The sequence below is a fragment of the Carcharhinus amblyrhynchos genome, chromosome 14, assembly GCF_965287045.1.
Source record: "Carcharhinus amblyrhynchos chromosome 14, sCarAmb.v2.hapA, whole genome shotgun sequence".
Taxonomy (NCBI): Eukaryota; Metazoa; Chordata; class Chondrichthyes; order Carcharhiniformes; family Carcharhinidae; genus Carcharhinus; species Carcharhinus amblyrhynchos.
The window spans coordinates 315400-339730 of NC_137337.1; the positions used below are offsets into that span (position 1 = coordinate 315400).

Below are 24331 nucleotides of genomic sequence, written 5' to 3' on the forward strand. Positions count from 1 at the left end.
CAATACCTTCTACGTCTTTCCTATAGTGAGGCGACCAGAACTGCGCACAGTACTCCAAATGAGGCCTGACAAGGGTCTTATAAAGTTGCAGCATTACCTCCCGACTCCTAAACTCAATCCCTCGATTAATGAAGGCCAGTACACCATACGCCTTCTTGACACCTCTTCCACCTAAAAAGGAAGAGGCTGGCTAGGGTGAACGTTGGTCCCTTAGAGGATGAGAAGGGGGACGTAGTGGTAGGGGATGGGGATAGGGCGGAGGTCTTGAATAACTTTTTTGTTTCTGTCTTCACGGAGGAGGACGTGAATAATTTGCCGGGTGTTAGAGATGGAAAGGTGGTAGAACTGGAGGGTCTTAATGACATTACTGTTACTAGAGAGGCGGTGCTCGACAGACTGGAGGGGCTGATTGTGGACAAGTTGCCAGGACCGGATGGAATACATCCGAGGGTTCTGAAAGAAATGGCGGAGATGATAGTGGATGCCTTGGTGGTTATTTTCCAGACGTCACTGGATTCCGGGGAAGTGCCGGAAGATTGGAAAGCGGCTAATGTTACGCCGTTGTTTAGAAAGGGTGCCAGGCAAAAGGCAGGGAATTATAGACCGGTTAGTTTAACGTCTGTTGTAGGTAAAATGTTAGAATCCGTCATCAAGGAGGAAATAGCGAGGCGTCTTGAGAGGAATTGCTTGATAGAGCAGATGCAGCACGGTTTCCTTAAAGGGAAGTCGTGTCTGAGAAATTTACTGGAGTTCTATGAGGATGTGTCTAGGGCAGTGGATAGAGGAGAGCTGGTGGATGTGGTCTTTCTTGATTTTCAGAAGGCGTTTGACAAGGTACCTCACAAGAGGTTATTGCAGAAGGTCAGGGGACATGGAGTTGGGGGTAGGGTGTTAGCGTGGATAGAGGATTGGTTGTCAAATAGGGTCAATGGGTGCTATTCGGATTGGCGGATGGTGACTAGTGGAGTGCCCCTGGGGCCTCAGCTATTTACCATTTATATAGATGATCTGGAGGAGGGAACCGAGTGTATGGTGTCGAAATTTGCTGATGACACCAAGATTGGTAGAACGGCAAATTGTGCGGAGGGTGTGGAGAGTCTACAGAAGGATCTAGATAGGCTGGGCGAATGGGCGAGGAATTGGCAAATGGAATTTAATGTTGGCAAATGCGAGGTGGTCCACTTTGGTAGGAATAATGGTAGGAAGGATTATTACTTACGGGGCGAAAAACTGCAGCAGGCGACGGTGCAGAGGGACCTCAGGGTCCTTGTGCATGAGTCGCAAAAACCCAGCTTGCAGGTGCAGCAGGTGGTCAGGAAGGCGAATGGGATGCTGGCCTTCATAGCGAGGGGGATTGAATATAAAAGTAGGGAGGTCTTTCTGCGGCTGTATAGGGCATTGGTGAGGCCGCAGCTGGAGTACTGTGTGCAGTTTTGGTCGCCGTACTTACGCAAGGATATTTTGGCCTTGGAGGGAGTGCAGAGGAGGTTTACTAGGCTGATGCCAGAGTTGAGGGGGTTGAGCTATGAGGAGAGGCTGAATAAACTAGGCTTGTACTCGTTAGAGTTTAGAAGAATGAGGGGAGATCTCATTGAGACGTATAAGATGATGAATGGGATGGATAGGATAGAGGTGGAGAGACTCTTCCCGCTCAGAAAGGATAGTAGGACTAGGGGGCACAGCCTCAAGATAAAGGGGGGCAGTTTAGAACGGAGTTGAGGAGGAACTTCTTCACTCAAAGGGTGGTGAATCTCTAGAATTCTCTGCCCGTTGAAGTGGTGGAGGCTACCTCGCTAAATATTTTTAAGACGCGGGTTGATGGGTTTTTGATAAGAGAGGGGATTAAGGGTTATGGGGAGAGGGCGGGAAAGTGGAACTGAGCCACGACAGATCAGCCATGATCTTATTGAATGGCGGGGCAGGTTCGAAGGGCTAGATGGCCTACTCCTGCTCCTATTTCTTATGTTCCTTATGGTGCATCTGTAAAAAAAAAAATTAGTGAGAGTTGAAGCAGATTTGCCAAATTTCCTACGCATCTGAGAAAGTAGAGGTGTCGGTAAGGTTTCTTAACTGTATGTCAGCCTGGAGGAACCAGGACAGGTGATCTGGCACCTGGAAACTTGAAGCTCTCGACCATTTCTACTTCATCACCGTTGATGTAGGCTGGGGCAGGTCCTCCACTAGGCTTCCTGAAATGAATGGCAATGTCCTTCATTTTAACGATATTGCGGGAGAGATTATTGTCTCCACACCAGTTCATCTGATTCTCTCTCTTTCCTGTACTCTGTCTCATCATTGTTTAAGATCCGACCCATTATAGTGGTGTCATCAGCAAACTTGAAAATCAAGTTGGAGAGGAATTTGGCCACACAATCAAGTGTATAAGGAATGTTGTAAGGGGCTGAGGACAGAATCTTGCAGGGCACCAGTGTTGATGATAATTGTGGAGCACGTGTCATTGCCTGTCCTTACTGATTGTGGTTTCTGTGCAGAAAACATCTTTTTCAATAAACCTGTTGTGTGTTACTTTGAATCTATTTGTGCAAACCATGGGCAGGATTTTAAGGCCTTGTCCCGAAACCCATATAATCCTGCCCAAAGTTAATGGACCTTTCCATGTCCCTTCCCTCATCTACTCCGATTCCCATGGTGGGCAGGGCGGTAAAATTCCAACTCATTTATTTTTGTTTTGTTTTATTTTTGTTTAAAACCCACAATCTCCAGCATAGTGAGTACTTTATACTGATGGACTGAAAAATAAATGGATTGATTAAATTTACAATAAATGGAAGACTTTCATTAATGAATTGTTATTGTAATTCCACGGAATTCGATCCCTAGCTTGGTTTCTGATTTTTGGCACAAAAACAGAAAATGCAGGAAAATCTCAGCTGGTTCTGATCTTTAGTACTTGCTATCTTTGGACAATCTCTTTTTACTTGCGATATTAGCTAAATAGTAATTTGCCATAACTATTCTAAACTGATGATATCATCACTGTTTCTCAAATGTACAACTATTGAAATGTGATCCACTTGATTTTTTGGAACTAGATCCCTCCTTGCGCTGAAAACATCATTTATTTGTACGCATTTTAGGATCTTTTTCCACTTTGTCTTTTAAGCTGTTATTTTCTGAGTTGTTAGAATAATTGAAGTTTTACCTCCTATCAGACGATATAAATCTGTGCCTTTCTGAAATTTGCTGTTCCATTACCTTCCCACTATTTAGCCTGTGGCATGTACCCAGCAGCTTAATAACATCTTTCCTGTCCTTAACTCTACTCAGAGTCTGTGTTTGACCTCTCAAGTGCATCCTTTTTAGGGCTGTAACATTTTCTTTGATTCATACTGGCAGCTGCTGACCCCAGATCTTTGGTATCAGAGCCCCATGTAACAACTTGTGCTCGCTCACCAAGTTTATCACCACACTTTGGCCATTTATGCACATGTTTTGAAACTTGCCTTACCAGGTCATATTTCCCTGCTACCTGATCACATGCATTTATAGACTACTCCTTTATTCTGATGCTGTTTGCCCTTCCCAATCCTCCTGACAGCTTGTTTCTCCTGATTTCATCCTGATTTCCCCCTACCCTGCTGAATTATTGGATTCCATGTAGATGTTCCAGCATCCCCAACTCCTATTACTCTTCGAGACTGGGAACTGATTTGTTAGCTTATTCTCTTGTATAGTTTTGGTAGTTTTGTTGAAAACCACCCAGGAAGGATTTGAGCAGAATTTTGCAGAAATATGGTTCTTGTGATAATTAAAATCTATTAATATATGTTTGGGTGGCCTGATGTGCACAAGATAAATTCCCCAGAAAGAAACAGAAGATCATAATGTGTGGAAGATGTCCCAATTTATTTAAAAGAAATTCAATATATTCTGTGTTCATAAGGTCTCTAAACCTGAAAACCTGTCTACACTCTGAACCAGGAGTCCAGCTGTGGTATAGCATTAGCATATTGCAATCTGCTTATCAAGATGTTCAAAATACCTTTGCATGGTGTTCAAAGAAATGATAGACAACTTGATGCTGCAGACAAATTTCGGAACCATTTGTTATGTGTCTAAATCTCAAATGCAGAACAAAGAACAAAGAACAACCCAGCATGGGAAACAGGCCCTTCGGCCCAACGAGCCCGTGCTGCCGCATCCTCCTACACCTACCCTGCCCTGAGTGTATGTGAGTGGAACCCCTAATGTAGCCAGATTCAGGGGAGAATAGTGTCAATTTGGTACACCAATCAGCCTAAGAGCACATCTTTGGGGTGTGGGAGGAAACCGGAGTGCCCGGAGGAAACCCACGCAATCACAGGGAGAATGAGCAAACTCCCACAGACACAGGCCTAAATCGATGTATCTGCACAGCTAGCAGTGATAGTCACTGAGCTGTTGTGGCGCCCGTCTGCTGGTCCAGGATTAAGCACACACAACGACACGAAGTACTAGGCCACTCCCGGAACCTCCAAGAGCAGCCCACGCACGACCCACCGTGTGCATGACCCTTGTTTGACAACAAGGTGGACCGACACCTGTGGAATAAAAAGACAAAACGTTGTTAACATGTAATACTACATTTTCGGTGTCGTCCCGAGGCTCTGACCCTATTTAATACCCTCTACTATAACCCTCCATCCTTGTTTCGCTCATGTGTCTATCTAAGTAAACCTTAAACAAGTCCAACGTGCCTGCCTCCACTACCCTACTCGGTAGCGCGTTCCATACCCCCACTACCCTCTGTGTGAAAAACCTTCCTCTCGTATCCAAGTTATACTCCTCCCCCCTCATCCTTAGATCGTGACCTCTCGTAATTGTCCCCAATCTCGGGAAAAGCCTACCACTGTTGACTCTATCTATTCCCTTCAGTATTTTATACACCTCTATCATATCCCCCCTTAATCTCCGTCTTTCTAAGGAGAAGAGCCCCAGTTTCTCCAACCTTTCCTCATAATTCAGTCCTTCTATGCCAGGCAACATCCTATTAAACCTCCTCTGCACCCTGTCCAGGGTCTCCACGTCCTTCCGGTAGTAAGGTGACCAGAACTGGACGCAGTACTCCAAATGCGGTCTAGCCAACGTTCTGTACAACTGAAGCATTAGACGGCAGCTCTTATACTCTATACCCCTTCCTATAAAGGCTAGCATTCCATAAGCTTTCTCCACAACCTTCTCTACTTGTGTTGACTCCTTCAGAGACTTGTGCACCTGCACTCCCAGGCCCCTCTGTATTTATATACTCTCAATCGGTCTACCTTTTATCACGTAACTCCTCCCTGCATTATTCCTTCCAAAATGCATCACCTCGCATTTGTCAGGATTAAATTCCATCTGCCAACTATCTGCCCAATATACCAACCTATCTATATCCTGTTGTGTCACCTGACAGTCCTCCTCGGTATCTGCCGATCCTGCCATCTTGGTGTCATCCACAAACTTGCTGATCACACCACGTACGCCCTCTTCCAAGTCGTTTATATATACTACAAAGAGGAGAGGTCCCAGTACTGAGCCCTGCGGCACACCACTGGTGACTGGCCTCCAGCCAGAAAAGGACCCCTTGACAACTACTCTCTGTCTCCTATTTCCCAGCCAGTTTTCAATCCACCTAGCTACCTGTCCTTGTATCCCATGTGCCTTAACCTTTTCTACCAGCCTACTGTGAGGGACTTTGTCAAACGCCTTACTGAAATCCATATAGATGACATCAACGGCTCGCCCATCATCAACCGTTTTTGTCACCTCCTCGAAGAATTCTACCAGATTTGTAAGGCAAGACCTCCCCCGAACAAAACCATGTTGCGTATCCCTAATCAGATCGCAACGCTCCAAATGCTTATACATCCTACCCCTAAGAATTTTTTCCAATAATTTTCCTGCCACCGATGTCAAACTCACTGGTCTGTAATTACCAGGGTTATCCCTACTACCCTTTTTAAACAGCGGTACCACATTAGCTACCCTCCAGTCTTCTGGGACCTCACCTGTGTCCAAAGAGGAGACAAAGATTTGCATCAGAGGCCCAACAATTTCATCTTTCACCTCCCTAAGCAGCCTGGGATAAATACCATCAGGCCCCAGAGCTTTATCCGTTTTTATGCTACCTAAAAGCCTTAGCACTTCCTCCCTCGTAATGGATATTTCCTTCCACTGATCTACAGCTCCCTCCAAGACATTACACGACACCAAACCCCTCTCCTTCGTGAATATTGATGCAAAGTACTCATTCAGGATCTCCCCCATTCCCTCAGACTCGATACATAGTTCCCCTCCTTTGTCCCTAAGAGGACCAATTTTCCCTCTAACCACTCTCTTGCTCCTAATATAAGAGTAAAATGCTTTTGGATTTTCCTTAATCCTATCAACCAAAGCCATTTCATGCCCTCTTTTTGCCCTTTTCCAAGTGGACAACTGCAGAATAACTGCAGATCCAGAGACACTCTGAAAGGTTTCTAATGAATTTTATTATTTTTTTTCTGTAGGGTAACAGTGGGCTAAAACCAAAAGACAATGAACTCACTTCAAAACCCTGGCACTGGCCAATCAATTATCAGGTAAACTTCCTACTGCACCATATCCTGTTCATATCTCAGTCTGTTGCTCTTCTGAGGGATACATAGAACATGCAAAAAAGCATAACTTCAAGTTTTGTCAGCATGCTTCCTCTGCCTGCAGCATTCCATTAGTTCTATGATTGTTTTGTGTTCATTTTTCCTGCTCCTCAGTCTGATTGCATTGGATAGATCCTTATTGTGTGGAAGTTAAAATGCTCAGATTAAAATTTCATACCTTTTCTGTAACGGCTAATGAAAATGTTTATCAGTTTGCATAAGCTTGATAAGGCAAATGAGAATTCAAAGAGCTTCTACAAATACATAAAGGGCAAAAGAGTAACAAGGGAGAGAGTAGGGCCTCTTATGGATCAACAAGGTCATCTATGTAGAGATCCACAAGAAATGGGTGAGATCCTAAATGAATATTTCTCATTAGTATTCACAGTTGAGAAAAGCATGGATGTTAGGGAACTTGGGGAAATAAATACTGATGTCTTGAGGCGTGTACATATTACAGAGAAGGAGGTGCTGGAAGCCTTAAAGCGCATCAAGGTAGATAATTCTGAGGGACCTGATGAGGTATATCCCAGGACGTTGTGGGAGGCTAGGGAGGAAATTGTGGGTCCCCTAGCCGAGATATTTGAATCATTGATAGTCACGGGTGAGGTGCCTGAAGAGTGGAGAGTGGGAAATGTTTTGCCTTTGTTTAAAAAGGGCTGCATGGTAAAACCTGAATGAAAAAGGGTGAACAGTCAGGATTTAATTGGTGAATATGTATGCACATGAAGGATGAGAAAAATTGCTTGTTTTTAATTTGCTGTGATTGACTATAATTGCCAAGTTGTTTTTCTGAGATGTCAGAACCACTTGAGAACAGCTGCATGGTGGTGCTCCTTTTGCACAAGTCATTCAAGGCCTCACATCAGAATATGCATGGTGTCTGGTGCTGTTTGTACCCAAGTCAACAAGGAGTACCTAAAGTTGTTGGTTCCCAGGACTTCTAATTATTGCAATAGATAGAAAGTGTGGAATTTAATTATCAAAAACAGAAGGAATGAATAGAATGAAAGCTGTAATTTAAATCCACAGACTTAACTTCATTTATGAATGTAGTATGCTGCTACCTCAGCTCCTGTGAGATGGGCAGATTATAACAACCGATTTGTGAAACTAAGTGACATGACAGCTAGTAGGATGAGCCTTAAATAAGCAAATGTTCTGTCCTTCCATTTACCTACAAAAGAAAAGCAAGAAACAGATTAAATAAATAATACATAAAGCATGAAAAAACATGTATTGAACGTATAAACTCTGGAGGCTTTGATATGTAATACAGAACATTCACCTCACCACAAATTTATCTTGCCAGCTTTATGTAACCTCTAAAACTCAATCCGAGAGCACCTAGGCTCAGGAAACAAGCTTTTGATGCCAGTCCCATGCTGCAGTGGCCGAGCACTGGTCTTGAAGTAATTCTTTGCAGCACTGACCTCAGCTTCCACACAGTACTTGTTTTATCAGCAGTGACACAGACTGGCACCAAGCAGAATTGTGATTACCCAATATTGAGTATCTGACATTTTCCAGATTCCCAAAAATGGGTGAAGGGATCACGTTGGAGAGGATTGAATAAACTAAAGGGAAATGACAAAGCATTTGATCAAGATAGCAATAAAGGTAATGAATATGGCAGCAAGTGACAGTGATTACAAACTTTGGCGTGTGTTGGCACATAGGACCAAGGTGTACCAAATCGTTAAAAAACAGCCAGAGCCATGGCTACAAAGCAACCAAAACTGAGACCTGAATGTGCAAGATTATGTGGCATTCAGTAAGAAAAGGAAACTTGGGAAAGGTGGTGGGTTGCTCTCTTAAAGACAGTATTAGTATGGAAGTGAGAGATTGCCTTACTTCTAAAGATAAAGACATGGAATCAATTTTGGTGGAAATTAAAAACAGCAAGGGGCAGAAAACATTGGTGGGAGTTGTTAATCAATGGCCAAACAGCAGTAGTAATATAAATCACAGTATTAATGAGGAAATTAGAGGTATGAGTAAACCCATCCCTGGTGATAAACAGGAGAAAGAGCGTCCAGCAGAGGTAGCCGAGGACTATTCTGGGAGAGCTCCCACCCTGCAGTGACAAACAGGAGCATCCAACAGATTGTTAGGCAAGGGAATTAAATTTTATTGGGGCTATTCGTATCAGCCATGATGATGAATAGTGGAGCATGCTGGAGAGACTGAATTGCCTACCACAGCTGTAGAAGATCAGTGAAGAATGGCAGCATGGCCTCGAAGGACTGAATAGCCTACTCCTGCCCAATTTCTTATGTTTTCATTGACACTGATATCCAGTGGCTCCTGTGGGGCTGGTCTAACTATAGTGTCTGATTAACTTTGTCATCTTAATTCATTTTATGGAATATAGGCATTGCTTGGTCTACCAGCTGTTACAAGTCAACTTGGATACTTCAGGGTGTTCTATGAAGCTCGCCTGACCTGTAATGTTGTACGTTGAATTTGGCCAGCATGAGCATGAGAGATTTTACTTCAGATGTGATTCAACTGACCCACGAGGAGTTTTTATCAAAAACAAAGTTTAATTAAGAAGTTTGTTGACATGTACAGTGAGAAAATTAGCGAGAACTTGTGCATGAGTCGCAAAAACCCAGCTTGCAGGTACAGCATGTGGTCAGGAAGGCAAATGGGATGCTGGCCTTCATAGCGAGGGGGATTGAATATAAAAGTAGGGAGGTCTTGCTGCAGCTGTATAGGGCATTGGTGAGGCCGCAGCTGGAGTACTGTGTGCAGTTTTGGGCGCCGCACCTGCGCAAAGATATTTTGGCCTTGGAGGGAGTGCAGAGAAGGTTTACTAGGCTGATGCTGGAGTTGAGGGGGTTGAGCTATGAGGAGAGGCTGAATAAACTAGGCTTGAACTCGTTAGAGTTTAGAAGAATGAGGGGAGATCTCATTGAGACGTATAAGATGATGAATGGGATGGATAGGATAGAGGTGGAGAGACTCTTCCCGCTCAAAAAAGACAGTAGGACTAGGGGGCACAGCCTCAAGATAAAGGGGGTGCGGTTTAGAATGGAGTTGAGGAGGAACTTCTTCACTCAAAGGGTGGTGAATCTCTGGAATTCTCTGCCCGTTGAAGTGGTGGAGGCTGCCTTGCTAAATATTTTTAAGACGCGGGTTGATGGGTTTTTGATAAGAGAGGGGATTAAGGGTTATGGGGAGAGGGCGGGAAAGTGGAACTGAGCCACGACAGATCAGCCATGATCTTATTGAATGGCGGGGCAGGCTCGAAGGGCTAGATGGCCTACTCCTGCTCCTATTTCTTATGTTCTTATGTTCTAACTTTTAAAATTACATACAAGAAACACAACAATCACGATAATGTATAACTCTTAAAGAAATAACTCCGTGTTCCAACAAAGTCAACATTCAAATCACAAAACCCTCCGAATAAACACAATACAGCATAGGTTAATGCCCACTTGTTACAGGAATCCAGCCTCCTGGGTTGAGTGTTGAAAATTCCTTGTGAAGAAACTCAGAAGAGGTTGTAGTAAAATCTGTTTGCCAAAACGCAGCTTCTTTAAGGCATGATGTCAATAAGCCTCTCCTTCAGCTGACTGATAATAGTTTCAGATCCAAACAAAGAGAAGAACAGGGAAAGAGAGAGAGAGAGAGAGAAAGAGAACATAAGAAATAGGAGCAGGAGTAGGCCATCTAGCCCTTCGAGTCTGTCCCGCCATTCAACAAGATAATGGCTGATCTGAAGTGGATCAGTTTCACTTTCCTGCTTTCTCCCCATAACCGTTAATTCCCTTGTCTGTCAGAAACCTATCTACCCGTGACTTAAATATATTCAGTGAGGTAGCCTCCACCACTTCAATGGGCAGAGAATTCCAGAGACTCACCACCCTTTGAGTGAAGAAGTTCGTCCTCAACTCCGTTCTAAACTGCCCTCCCCTTGTTTTGAGGCTGTGCCCTCTAGTTCTGCTATCCTTTCTATGTGGGAAGAATCTCTCCAGCTCTACCCTATCCATCCCCTTCATTATCTTATACGTCTCTATAAGATCCCCCCTCAGCCTTCTAAACTCCAATGAGTACAGACCCAGCCTATTCAATCTCTCCTCATAGGCTAGCCCCCTCATCTCTGGTATCCGCCTAGTGAACCTTTTCTGCACTCTGTCCAAGGCCAATATATCCTTTCGCAAATGCGGTGACCAAAACTGCACACAGTATTCCAGTTGCGGCCTCACCAGAGCCCTGTACTGTTGCAGCAAGACCTCCCTGCTTTTATATTCTATCCCCCTCGCTATAAAGGCCAGCATTTCATTCGCCTTCTTGATCACCTGCTGCACCTGCAGACTGGGTTTTGCGATTCGTGCACAAGGACCCCCAGGTCCCTCTGCACCGTAGCATGCTGCACCTTTTTGCTCTTTAAATAATAATCCCTCCTACTATTATTTCTACCAAAGTGGGTGACCTCACATTGGCTAACATTATACTCCATCTGCCAGATCCTCACCCACTCACAGCCTATCCAGATCTCTCTTTTTATAAATATATAAAAAGGAAGAGGCTGGCTAGGGTGAACGTTGGTCCTTTAGAGGATGAGAAAGGGGACCTAGTGGTAGGGGATGGGGATATGGCTAAGGTATTGAATAACTTTTTTGTTTCTGTCTTCACGGAGGAGGACGTGAATAATTTGCCGGGTGTTAGCGATGGAAAGGTGGTAGGACTGGAGGGTCTTAATGACATTACTGTTACTAGAGAGGCGGTGCTCGACAGACTGGAGGGGCTGATTGTGGACAGATCCCCAGGACCGGATGGAATGTATCCGAGGGTTCTGAAAGAAATGGCGGAGGTGATAGTGGATGCCTTGGTGGTTATTTTCCAGACGTCGCTGGATTCCGGGGAAGTGCCGGAAGATTGGAAAACGGCTAATGTTACGCCGTTGTTTAAGAAGGGTGCCAGGCAAAAGGCGGGGAATTATAGGCCGGTTAGTTTAACGTCTGTGGTAGGTAAAATGTTAGAATCCGTCATTAAGGAGGAAATTGCGAGGCACCTTGAAGGGAATTGCTTGATAGAGCAGACGCAGCACGGTTTCATTAAAGGGAAGTCGTGTCTGACAAATTTACTGGAGTTCTATGAGGATGTGTCTAGGGCAGTGGATAGAGGAGAGCCGGTGGATGTGGTCTTTCTAGATTTTCAGAAGGCGTTTGACAAAGTACCTCACAAGAGGTTATTGCAGAAGGTCGAGGGACATGGAGTTGGGGGTAGGGTGTTAGCGTGGATAGAAGATTGGTTGTCAAATAGGAGGCAGAGAGTGGGGGTCAACGGGTGCTATTCGGATTGGCGGATGGTGACTAGTGGAGTGCCCCAGGGGTCGGTGCTGGGGCCTCAGCTTTTTACCATTTATATAGATGATCTGGAGGAGGGAACCGAGTGTAGGGTGTCGAAATTTGCTGATGACACCAAGATTGGGGGAACGGCAAATTGTGCGGAGGGTGTGGAGAGTCTGCAGAAGGATCTAGATAGGCTGGGCGAATGGGCCAGGAAATGGCAAATGGAATTTAATGTTGGCAAGCGTGAGGTGGTCCACTTTGGTAGGAAGAATGGTAGGAAGGACTATTACTTACGTGGCGAAAAACTGCAGCAGGCGACGGTGCAGAGGGACCTAGGGGTCCTTGTGCATGAGTCGCAAAAACCCAGCTTGCAGGTGCAGCAGGTGGTCAGGAAGGCGAATGGGATGCTGGCCTTCATAGCGAGGGGGATTGAATATAAAAGTAGGGAGGTCTTGCTGCAGCTGTATAGGGCATTGGTGAGGCCTCAGCTGGAGTACTGTGTGCAGTTTTGGGCGCCGCACTTACGCAAGGATATTTTAGCCTTGGAGGGAGTGCAGAGGAGGTTTACTAGGCTGATGCCGGGGTTGAGCTATGAGGAGAGGCTGAATAAACTAGGCTTGTACTCGTTAGAGTTTAGAAGAATGAGGGGAGATCTCATTGAGACATATAAGATGATGAATGGGATGGATAGGATAGAGGTGGAGAGACTCTTCCCGCTCAGAAAGGATAGTAGGACTAGGGGGCATAGCCTCAAGATAAAGGGTGGGGTGGTTTAGAACAGAGTTGTGGAGGAACTTCTTCACTCAAAGGGTGGTGAATCTCTGGAATTCTCTGCCCGTTGAAGTGGTGGAGGCTGCCTCGCTAAATATTTTTAAGACGCGGGTTGATGGGTTTTTGATAAGAGAGGGGATTAAGGGTTATGGGGAGAGGGCGGGAAAGTGGAACTGAGCCACGACAGATCAGCCATGATCTTATTGAATGGCGGGGCAGGCTCGAAGGGCCAGATGGCCTACTCCTGCTCCTATTTCTTATGTTCTTATGTTATGTTCTCTCTGCAGACTTTCCGCGCCTTCCACGCAATTTGCTTTTCCACTCATCTTCGTGTCATCAGCAAATTTCATTACCCTACACTCAGCCCCCTCCTCCAGATCGTCTATGTAAATGGTAAACAGTTGAGGCCCCAGCACCGATCCCTGTGGCACTCCACCAGTCACCAACTGCCAACCAGAATAGCACCCATTAATACCAACTGTCTGCTTCCTGTTAGACAACCAATCCTCTATCCACGCTAACACCTTACCTCCAACTCTGTGCACCCTAACCTTCTGCAGCAACCTTTTGTGAGGCACCTTATCAAACGCCTTCTGAAAATCTAAAAACACCACATCCACCGGTTCCCCTCTGTCTACCGCAATAGTCACATCCTCATAGAAATCCAATAAATTCGTTAAACACGACTTCCCCTTCACGAATCCGCGCTGTGTCTGCTCGATCAAACTGTTCTTTTCTAGGTGCCTCACTTTTTCTTCTTTGATAACGGATTCTAGCATTTTTCCAACTACAGACGTTAAACTAACCGGCCTATAATTCCCAGCCTTTTGTCTGCTACCTTTTTTAAACAGCGGTGTAACATTAGCCGTTTTCCAATCTTCTGGCGCTTCCCCAGCGAATTTTGATAAATAATTACTAAGGCATCCGCTATCACCTCTGCCATTTCTTTCAGAACCCTGGGATGCATTCCATCCGGTCCTGGGGACTTATCTACCTTCAATCCCGTTAGTCTATCAAGCACTACCTCTGTAGCGACAGTAATCGCATTAAGGACCTCATCTCCTACCATCCTTCTATCTTTAATATTCGGCAAGCTATTTGTGTTCTCCTCCGTGAAGACCAACACAAAAAACTTATTTAAAGCCTCAGCCATTTCCTCGTCACCCACTGCTAAATCCCTCCTCTCGTCCTCCAAGGGTCCAACATTCACTCTAGCCAGTCCCCTCTTCTTTATATATTTGTAAAAACTTTTACTATCATTCTTTATATTTAGAGCTAGTTTAGCTTAATACTCTATCTTTCCTTTCTTTATTACTTTCATAGTCATTCTTTGTTGTTTTTTAAATCTTTCCCAATCTTCTAATCGCCCACTATTTTTAGTCGTTCTGAATGCATCAGCTTTTAATTTAATACTCTCCTTTATTTCCTTCAATAACCATGACTGGTTATCTCTTCTCTTACAGTCCTTCTTTACCACTGGAATATATTTCTGCTGAGTACCGAGAAAGAATCTCCTTAAAAATCCTCCACTGTTCCTCAGCCGTCCTACCAACCAGTCTGCGCCCCCAACCTACATTCGCCAATTCCGCCCTCATCTTACCATACTTCCCTCTGTTCAAACAGAGGACACAGGTTCGGGACCCTGCTTTCTCATCCTCCATCTGCATCAGGAATTCAACCATATTATGATCACTTGTCCCAAGAGGATCCCTCACAAGAAGATCCCTAATTCTACCTGCGAGTAGAGTGCGTCTTAGCTTGCTGCTAAACTGCTTCCAACACCCTCCCCAAAACGAAACTGAAAGCCCAAAGGAAAAATCCCCTATCATCTGACTGCCACAGCTTACCTCCACCCCAATGACCTTGCTGAAGCTGTAAGCTGCATGAGTTTTTTTAAAAAAACTTTTCTTAAAGGTACACTCACATGACGTAACATTTATTGTCCATCTCGTGATGCCTTTCAGAAGATAGTGGTGAGCTGTCTCCTTGAACCACTGGAGTCTAAGGTGTAGGTACATCCATCTGGCTGTTAGGGAAGGAATTTCAGTATTTTTACCCATTGACAGTGAAGGAACATTGATATAGTTCCACATCAAGATGGTAAGGAGAAGTTTCTTCATCCAGGGAGTGGTGAATGTGTGGAATTCACTACCACAGAAAATGGTTGAGGTCAAAACATTGTCTGATTTCAAGAAATTAGATATAGCTTTTGAGTCTAAAGGGATCAAGGAGTATGGGGTGGGGAAATCAGGATGTTGAATTTGATGATCCAAGTGAATGGTGGAGCAGGCCAAATGGCCTACTCCTCCTCCTGGTTTCTATGTGAGTGACTTGCAGGGGAACCTCTGGGTAGTGGTGCTCCCAGTTATCTGCTGCCCTTATCATTCTAAATGGTTCTGGGTTTGGAAGGTGCTACCTAAGGAACCTAGTGAGTTCTTGTCGTGCATCTTGTAGATGATACACACTGCTACCATGTTCACCAGTGGTGGAGAGATTGAATGTTTGTGGAAGGATAGCAATCAAGAAAGTGCTTTGTCCCAGATGGTTTTGATTCATTATTACATTATTAGTATATAGTGAAAAGTATTGTTTCTTGCACTCTATACAAAGCATACCGTGCATAGAAAAACAAAGGAGTGCAGAATGTTGTGTTACAGTCATAGCTGGGATGTAGAGAAAGGTCAAGTTAATAAGGTAGATCCATTCAAAAGTCTGACAGCAGCAAAGAAGAAGCTGTTCTTGATTCAGTTGGTGCATGACCTCAGAGTTTTGTGTCTTTTTTCCCAACAGAAGAGGCTGGAAGAGAGAATGTCTGGGTTGCGTGGGTCCTTGATTATAAGAACATAAGAAATAGGAGCAGGAGTAGGCCATCTAGCCCTTCGAGCCTGCCCTGCCATTTAATAAGATCATGGCTGATCTGAAGTGGATCAGTTCCACTGTCCCGTTTTCTCCCCATAACCCTTAATTCCCTTGTCTATCAGAAATCTAAATCTAATCTTATGCTGGCTCCTTTTCTGAGGTCTAAATTTAAGGAGACGGTACAGGTAAGGATAGAGGCTGAGGATGTCCCAATAATAGAGGGAGTAAGGGGCGTGAGTATGGTTGGTGGCGCTCGGTAAATAAGGTCCAGGTGAAGGCTGGGATGAAGGTGCTTTATCTGAATGTGCGAAGCATTAGGAATAAAGTGGATGAGTTGGTGGCGCAGATCGACACAAATGGATACGATCTGGTGGCCATTACAGAGACGTGGCTGCAAGGTGACAGGGACTGGGAGCTGAATGTACAGGGCTATCAAGTGTTTAGGAAGGATAGGCAGGAGGGAAAAGGGGGGGGTGCGTAGCTCTGCTGATTAAGGATAGCATCAGGGTGGTAGCGAGGGATGATATTGGAGCCAAGGAGCAGAAGGTGGAATCGTTGTGGGTAGAGATTAGGAACAGCAAAGGGAGGAAGACGCTGGTGGGTGTCGTCTATAGGCCCCCGAATAATGATCTGGAGGTGGGGTGGGCTGTTAACGCACAAATAAGTGTGGCGTGCAGGAATGGAACGGCAATAATTATGGGGGATTTCAATCTACATATTGATTGGTCGACCCATGTTGGACGCGGTGGGCTCGAGGAAGAGTTCTTGGAATGCTGCCGGGATAGTTTCCTCGAACAGTGTGTGTTGGAGCCGACGAGGGAGCGAGCTATCTTGGATCTGGTGCTATGTAATGAGGCGGGTAGAATTAGGGAACTTGCGGTTAAGGATCCTCTTGGGGAGAGTGATCATTGTATGGTGGAGTTTCTGGTGCAGATGGAGGAGGAGAAAGTGGGTTCCCAGAAACGCGTCCTTTGTTTGAACAGAGGGGAGTACGGTAGGATGAGAGAAGAATTGGCGAATGTGGACTGGGGGAGCGCGTTGGAAGGTAGGTCTGCTGAGGAGCAGTGGAGGATCTTTAAAAAGATCTTTCTTGGTGCTCAGCGGAAATTTATTCCAATGGTCAAAAAGGACCGTAGGAGGAGAGGTAATAAGCCGTGGATAACGAAGGAGGTGAAGGAAAGTGTTAAATTAAAAGCGGAGGCGTTTCGAGTAGCTAAGAGTAGTGGGCGAGAAGAGGATTGGGAGAGGTTTAAATGTCAACAAAGATTGACAAAGAAGTTGATAAAGAAGGGTAGGAGAAACTATGAAGCTGGGCTAGCGCTTAATATAAAAAAGGATAGCAAGAGTTTTTATAAATATATAAAAAGGAAGAGGCTGGCTAGGGTGAACGTTGGTCCCTTAGAGGATGAGAAGGGGGACTTAGTGGTAGGGGATGGGGATATGGCGGAGGTCTTGAATAACTTTTTTGTTTCGGTCTTCACGGAGGAGGACGTGAATAATTTGCCGGGTGTTAGAGATGGAAAGGTGGTAGGACTGGAGGGTATCGATGACATTACTGTTACTAGAGAGGTGGTGCTCGACAGACTGGAGGGGCTGATTGTGGACAAGTCCCCAGGACCGGATGGAATGCATCCGAGGGTCCTGAAAGAAATGGCGGAGGTGATAGTGGATGCCTTGGTGGTTATTTTCCAGACGTCGCTGGATTCCGGGGAAGTGCCAGATGATTGGAAAACGGCTAATGTTACGTCGTTGTTTAAGAAGGGTGCCAGGCAAAAGGCGGGGAATTATAGGCCTGTTAGTTTAACGTCTGTTGTAGGTAAAATGTTAGAATCCGTCATCAAGGAGGAAATAGCGAGGCATCTTGAGGGGAATTGCTTGATAGAGCAGACGCAGCACGGTTTCGTTAAAGGGAAGTCGTGTCTGACAAATGTACTGGAGTTCTATGAGGATGTGTCCAGGGCGGTGGATAGAGGAGAGCCGGTGGATGTGGTCTTTCATGATTTTCAGAAGGCGTTTGACAAGGTACCTCACAAGAGGTTATTAGAGAAGGTCAGGGGGCATGGAGTTGGGGGTAGGGTGTTAGCGTGGATAGAGGATTGGCTGTCAAATAGGAGGCAGAGAGTGGGGGTCAATGGGTGCTATTCGGATTGGCGGATGGTGACTAGTGGAGTGCCCCAGGGGTCGGTGCTGGGGCCTCAGCTATTTACCATTTATATAGATGATCTGGAGGAGGGAACCGAGTGTAGGGTGTCGAAATTTGCTGATGACACCAAAATTGGTGGAAAGGCAAATTGTGGGGAGGGTGGGGAGAGTCTACAGAAGGATCTAGATAGGCTGGGCGAATGGGCCAGGAACTGGCAAATGGAATTTAATGTTGGTAAGTGCGAGGTGGTCCACTTTGGTAGGAATAATGGTAGGAAGGATTATTACTTACGTGGAGAAAAACTGCAGCAGGCGACGGTGCAGAGGGACCTCGGGGTCCTTGTGCATGAGTCGCAAAAACCCAGCCTGCAGGTGCAGCAGGTGGTCAGGAAGGCAAATGGGATGCTGGCCTTCATAGCGAGGGGGATTGAATATAAAAGTAGGGAGGTCTTGCTGCGGCTGTATAGGGCATTGGTGAGGCCTCAGCTGGAGTACTGTGTGCAGTTTTGGTCGCCGTACTTACGCAAGGATATTTTAGCCTTGGAGGGAGTGCAGAGGAGGTTTACTAGGCTGATGCTGGAGTTGAGCTATGAGGAGAGGCTGAATAAACTAGGCTTGTACTCGTTAGAGTTTAGAAGAATGAGGGGAGATCTCATTGAGACGTATAAGATGATGAATGGGATGGATAGGATAGAGGTGGAGAGACTCTTCCCGCTCAGAAAGGATAGTAGGACTAGGGGGCATAGCCTCAAGATAAAGGGGGGGGTGGTTTAGAACAGAGTTGAGGAGGAACTTCTTCACTCAAAGGGTGGTGAATCTCTGGAATTCTCTGCCCGTTGAAGTGGTGGAGGCTGCCTCGCTAAATATTTTTAAGACGCTGGTTGATGGGTTTTTGATGAGAGAGGGGATTAAGGGTTATGGGGAGAGGGCGGGAAAGTGGAACTGAGCCACGACAGATCAGCCATGATCTTATTGAATGGCGGGGCAGGCTCGAAGGGCTAGTTGGCCTACTCCTGCTCCTATTTCTTATGTTCTACTCCTGCTCCTATTTCTTATGTAGTGGAAAGTGTAGACAGAATCAGTGATTGGGAGGCTGGTTTGTGATCGACTGGACTTCGTTTGCAACTCTTTGTGGTTTCTTGCAGTCTTGGGCAGAGGAGGAGCCATACCAAATTATGATACGACCAGAAAGAAGCTTTGTATGGTGCGTCAGTAAAAGTTGGTGAGAGTCTAGCGAACATGTTGAATTTCCTTAACCTCCTGAGAATGTAGAAGCGTTGGTGGGCTTTCTTAACTAAAACGTCAGCATGAGGGACCAGGGCAAGTCGTTGGTATCTGGATACTTAGAAACTTGAAGCTCTCAATCATTTTTACTTTGCCCCCATTGATGTAGATGGATGCATGTCCTCCACTATGCTCCCTGACGTTGATGATTATCCCCTATGTTTTGTTGACACTGAGAGAGAGATTATTGTCGTCAAGCTTCTGGTCAATGGTAAACCCCCCCCTCCAAATAGTAGGGGGATTCAGCGATGCTGATGCCATTGAATGGTTAGATCCTCTGAGATTGTCATTGCCTGGCATTGCATGGTGTGAATAGGGTGCTGGAGGAGGGGAACAATTGCCCCAGTGCCTGATAGATGGTTGGGGAGGCGGGTGTGGCAGTGAATGGAAGAAAGAGAAGGAAAAGAAGAGTGCACCAATCTCCAATGAATGCCCCAAGAGTGAGGGGCATTTGGGGAAGAGTGTCCCAATGACAGAGTGTGGGGCCAAGGAATGCCTAGATGGCGGAGGGGAGGGGATTGCCTAAATGCCTGAGAGAGGGAGCTGGTGGAATACCCTGGTGCCTGTGATGGAAGACTGCCCTGATGTTTGTGGGGTGGTCCTCTGTGACTACGGTAGCTGTGTGGGGGCAATTCTCAGCACAGATCAGGGAGCCCCTTAAAGATGGCACCTGATCTCTATGGATTTGGTCTTGCTGGACACAGGTGAGGTCCCAGAGGATTGGAGGATAGCAAATGTGGTCCGGTTATTTAAGAGGGGTAGCAAGAATAACCTGGGTAATTATAGGCCAGTGAGCTTGATGTCTGTGGTAGGGAAATTGTTGCAGAAGATTCTTAGAGATAGGATCTATACACATTTAGAATTGAATAGTCTCATTAGCAATAGACAACGGGGTTTTGTAGGAGGGAGGTCATGCCTCACAAATTTGGTTGAGTTTTTTGAGAAGGTGACAAAAATGATTGACGAGGGAAGGGCTGCGGATGTTGTCAACATGGATTTTAGTAAAGAGTTTGACAAGGTCCCTCATGGCAGGCTGGTGCAAAAGGTTAAATCTCACAGGATCAGAGATGAACTATCTAGATGGATACAAAACTAGCTTGGCCATAGGAGACAGAGGGTAGCAATGGAAGGGTCTTTTTCTGATTGGAGGTCTGTGACTAGTGGTGTTCTGCAGGGCTCTGTACTGGGACCGCTGCTGTTTGTGATATATATAAATGATTTGGAAAGAGATGCAGCTGGTCTGATTAGTAAGTTTGTGGATGACACAAAGATTGCTGGAGTCGCAGATGGTGATGAACATTGTCAGAGAATATAGGCAGAATATAGATAGGCTGGAAAATTGGGCAGAGAAATGGCAGATGGAATTTAAGAACATAAGAACAGAAAAATGCGAAGTGATGCACTTTGGTAGATCTAATGCAGGGGGGAGCTATACAATAAATGACAGAACCATCAGGAATATAGACACACACAGGGTGTGCAAGTCCACAGATCTTAAAGGCGGCGGCACAGGTGAAGAAGGCATATGGCATGCTTGCCTTTATTATTTCGAACGTTGGTTAGGCCACATTTGGAATACTGTGCCCAGTTCTGGTTGCCACACTACTAGAAGGGATGAATATGAATAGAGGGATGCAAACGGATGGTCTAGTTAGGAACACGTGATCGGTGCAGGCTTGGAGGGCCAAAGGGCCTGTTCCTATGCTGTATTGTTCATTGTTCTATCAGGCTGCACCCTGCCAGAGTGATGGCACAAGCTGAGTGCCAGAAAATCAGGAGCGAAAACTCTGCTGTGCATCTGGAGAGACAGATGTCAATTTTCAGTCTGAACCTGACACTTCTGCCAAATTTTGGGAAAATTCTACCCGAAGTTTGCTTTTTCGTTGCTTTGTTTACATGCCTAGCATCTACACCTGTTTTTGCCATTCCCTTTTGGTTTCAAAATTTGTAATTTCTCTGAATTGAACTGCATGTAATATGACTGTCATGCTTTATCTTCACTGTTTTGCTTTCACAGGGCCTTCGTTTCTCCGGAACAAATGAGACTGAATATAGAGTTTACTTATTGGGGAACCCTGTAAGTATTATCAAGTGATTGAGGCATATAGCACGGAAACAGGCTCTTTGTCCCAATTGGTCCATTCCAGTTTTTAACCACTAAGCTAGTCCTAATTACCTGCATTTGGCCCATATCTCTCTGTAACCATCTTACCCATGTAACTGTTTATATGCTTTGTAAAAGACAAAAATTGTATCTGCCTCTACTACTACCACTCTGACAGCTCATCCAGACACTCACTCCTCTGTGAGAAAAAATTGTCCCCCTACGGAAATAGTGACGTCTTGAGGAATGTACATATTAAGAGTAGGTGGTGCTGGAAGTCTTAAAGCGCATCAAGGAAGATAAATCTCAGAACTGAAGATGTTTATCCCAGGACACTGGGAGGCTAGGGAGGAAATTGCGAGTCCCCTAGCAGAGATATTTGAATCATCAACAGCCACAGGTGAGGTGCCTGAAGATTGGAGGGTAGCAAATGGGATGCTGGGAAAAGCCTGGGAACTACAGGCCACTGAGCCTCACATCTGTAGTGGATAAGTTGTTAGAAAGTATTCTGAGAGAGGATCTACAGGCATTTAGAGAGGCAAGGACTGATTAGGGACAGTCAGCAGACAGTGCAAACTCGTATCATGGATTTGATTGAGTGTTTTGAAGGGTTAACCGAGAAGGTAGATGAGGGCAATGCAGTCAAGGTTGTCTACATGGACTTTAGCTAGGCTTTTAACAAGGTTCTGCATGGTAGGTTGGTGCATAAGATTGAATCTCACGGGATCCAGGGTGAGGTAGCCAAGTGGATACAAAATTGGCTTGATGACAGAAGTCAGAGGGTGGTTGTAAAGGGTTGTTTTTCATATTGGAGGCCTATGACCAGCGGAGTGCCTTAGGGATTGGTGCTGGGTCCAATGCTATTTGTTATTTACATTAATGATTTGGATGAGCATTTAGAAGGCATGGTTAGTAAGTTTACAGATGACTCAAAGATTGGTGGCATAGTAGACAGTGTGGTGTTTCTTGATTTTCAGAAGGCGTTTGATAAGGTGCCGCACAAAAGGTTGTTACAGAAGGTTAGGGGGCATGGAGTTGGCGGTAAGGTGTTAGCGTGGATAGGGGATTGGCTGTCAAATAGGAGGCATATAGTGGGTGTCAATGGGTGCTATTCGGATTGGCGGTTGGTGACTAGTGGAGTGCCCCAGGGATCGGTGCTGGGGCCTCAGCTATTTACCATTTATATAGATGATCTGGAGGAGGGAGCCAAGTGTAATGTGTCGAAATTTGCTGATGACACAAAGATAAGTGGAACAGCAAATTGTGCGGAGGGTGTAGAAAGTCTGCAGAGGGATCTAGATAGGCTGAGTGAGTGGGCGAGGACCTGGCAGATGGAATACAATGTTGGCAAGTGTGAGGTTATCCACTTTGGTAGGAATAATAGTAGGAAGGACTACTACTTACAGGGCGAAAAGCTGCAGCATGCTACGGTGCAGAGGGACCTGGGAGTCCTTGTGCATGAGTCGCAAAAACCCAGCCTACAGGTGCAGCAGGTGGTCAGGAAGGCAAATGGAATGCTGGCCTTCATAGCGAGGGGGATTGAATATAAAAGTAGGGAGGTCTTGCTGCAACTGTACAGGGCACTGGTGAGGCTGCAGCTGGAGTACTGTGTGGCAGTTTTGGTCGCCGCACTTGCACAAGGATATTTTGGCCTTGGAGGGAGTGCAGAGGAGGTTCACTAGGCTGATACCGGAGTTGAGGGGGTTGAGCTATGAAGAGAGGCTGAATAGACTGGGCTTGTACTCGTTAGAGCTTAGAAGGATGAGGGGGGATCTTATAGAGACGTATAAGATGATGAAAGGGATGGATAGGGTAGAGTTGGAGAGGTTCTTCCTGCTCAGAAAGGACAGCAGGACTTGAGGGCACAGCCTCAAGATGAGTGGGGGGGGCGGGGGTGCAGTTTGGAACAGAGTTGAGGAACTTCTTCACTCAAAGGGTGGTGAATTTCTGGAATTCTCTGCCCATTGAAGTGGTGGAGGCTACCTCGCTAAATATATTTAAGACGCGGGTAGATAGGTTTTTGGTGGGCAAGTGGATTAAGGGTTATGGGGAGAAAGCGGGAAAGTGGAACTGAGCCACTTCAGATCAGCCATGATCTTATTGAATGGCGGGGCAGGATCGAAGGGCTAGATGGCCTACTCCTGCTCCTATTTCTTATGTTCTTAAGGTTATCTAGGATTGCAGTGGGATCTTGATCAAATGGGCCAGTGGGCTGATGAATGGTAGATGGAGTTTAATTTGGATAAATGAGTGGTGATGCATTTTGGTAGATAGAACTGTGGCAAGGCTTACTCAGTTAATGGAAGGATGTTGGTAAGAGTTATAGAACAAAGACGTCTAGGGATACATGTTCATAGCGCCTTGACAATGGAGTCACAGGTGGACAGAGTTGTGAAGTAGGCATTCAGCATGCTTGGTTTCATTGGTCAGAACACTGAATTCTTGGCACGTCTTGTTGAAATTGTACAAGACACTGGTAAGGCCACACTTTGAATACTGAGATACAAAAGGGTCCAAAAGGGCAATTTATTCACTTGGAGGGTGGAGAATGTTTGGAATGAGCTGTCAGAGGTAGTTGTAGAGGTGGGTACAATTTTGTCTTTTAAAAAGCAGTTGAACAGTTACATGGGTAAGATGGCTATAGAGGGATATGGACCAAATGCAGGCAATTGGGACTAGCCTAGTGGTTTAAAAATAGAGCCAATTGGGCCGAAGAGCCTGTTTTCATGCTGTAAACCTCTATGACGTTATGGAACCTTTTATATTTCTCTCCTGTCATCTTAAACCCATGCCCTTTAGTTTTAGACTCCCCTACCTTTGGGAAAAGATGTTGACTATCTACTTGAGGTATGCCCGTCATTATTTTATATACCTCTATAAGATCACCCCAGAGGAAAATAGTCCCAGTCTGTTCTTATAACTCAAACCATCAAGTCCCGGTAGCATTCTAGTAAATCTTTTCTGCATTCTTCTAGTTTAATAATATCCTTTCTATAATAGGGCGATCAGAACTGTACACAGTATTCCAAGTGTGGCCTTACCAATGTCTTGTACAACTTCAACAAGACATTCCATATCCGCATTCGATGTTCTGACCAAAAGAACCAAGCATGCCAAATGCTTCTCCACCGCCCTATCCACCTAAAGCAGCTGTGAACCTGTACTCCTAGATCCTTTTGTTCTATAACTCTCCCCAGAGGCCTACCATTAACAGAGTAGGTCCTGCCCCAATTCAATCTACCAAAATG

The 24331-nt window shown here is 45.4% G+C and overlaps 1 protein-coding gene across 2 annotated transcripts in view; it reads left to right on the forward strand.

Moving 5' to 3' along the window:
- pomt2 (protein-O-mannosyltransferase 2) overlaps positions 1-24331 on the forward strand; it is a 215986-nt gene that overhangs the window by 138663 nt on the left and 52992 nt on the right. For both annotated transcript variants that reach the window (XR_013888529.1, XM_080202117.1), the window contains exons 16-17: positions 6489-6560; positions 20997-21056. Coding sequence is in view for 1 of the 2 variants with exons in the window: in XM_080202117.1 (XP_080058243.1) it covers positions 6489-6560; positions 20997-21056 (132 nt within the window). In the remaining variant the exon portion in view is untranslated. The remainder of the gene's footprint in view (positions 1-6488; positions 6561-20996; positions 21057-24331) is intronic.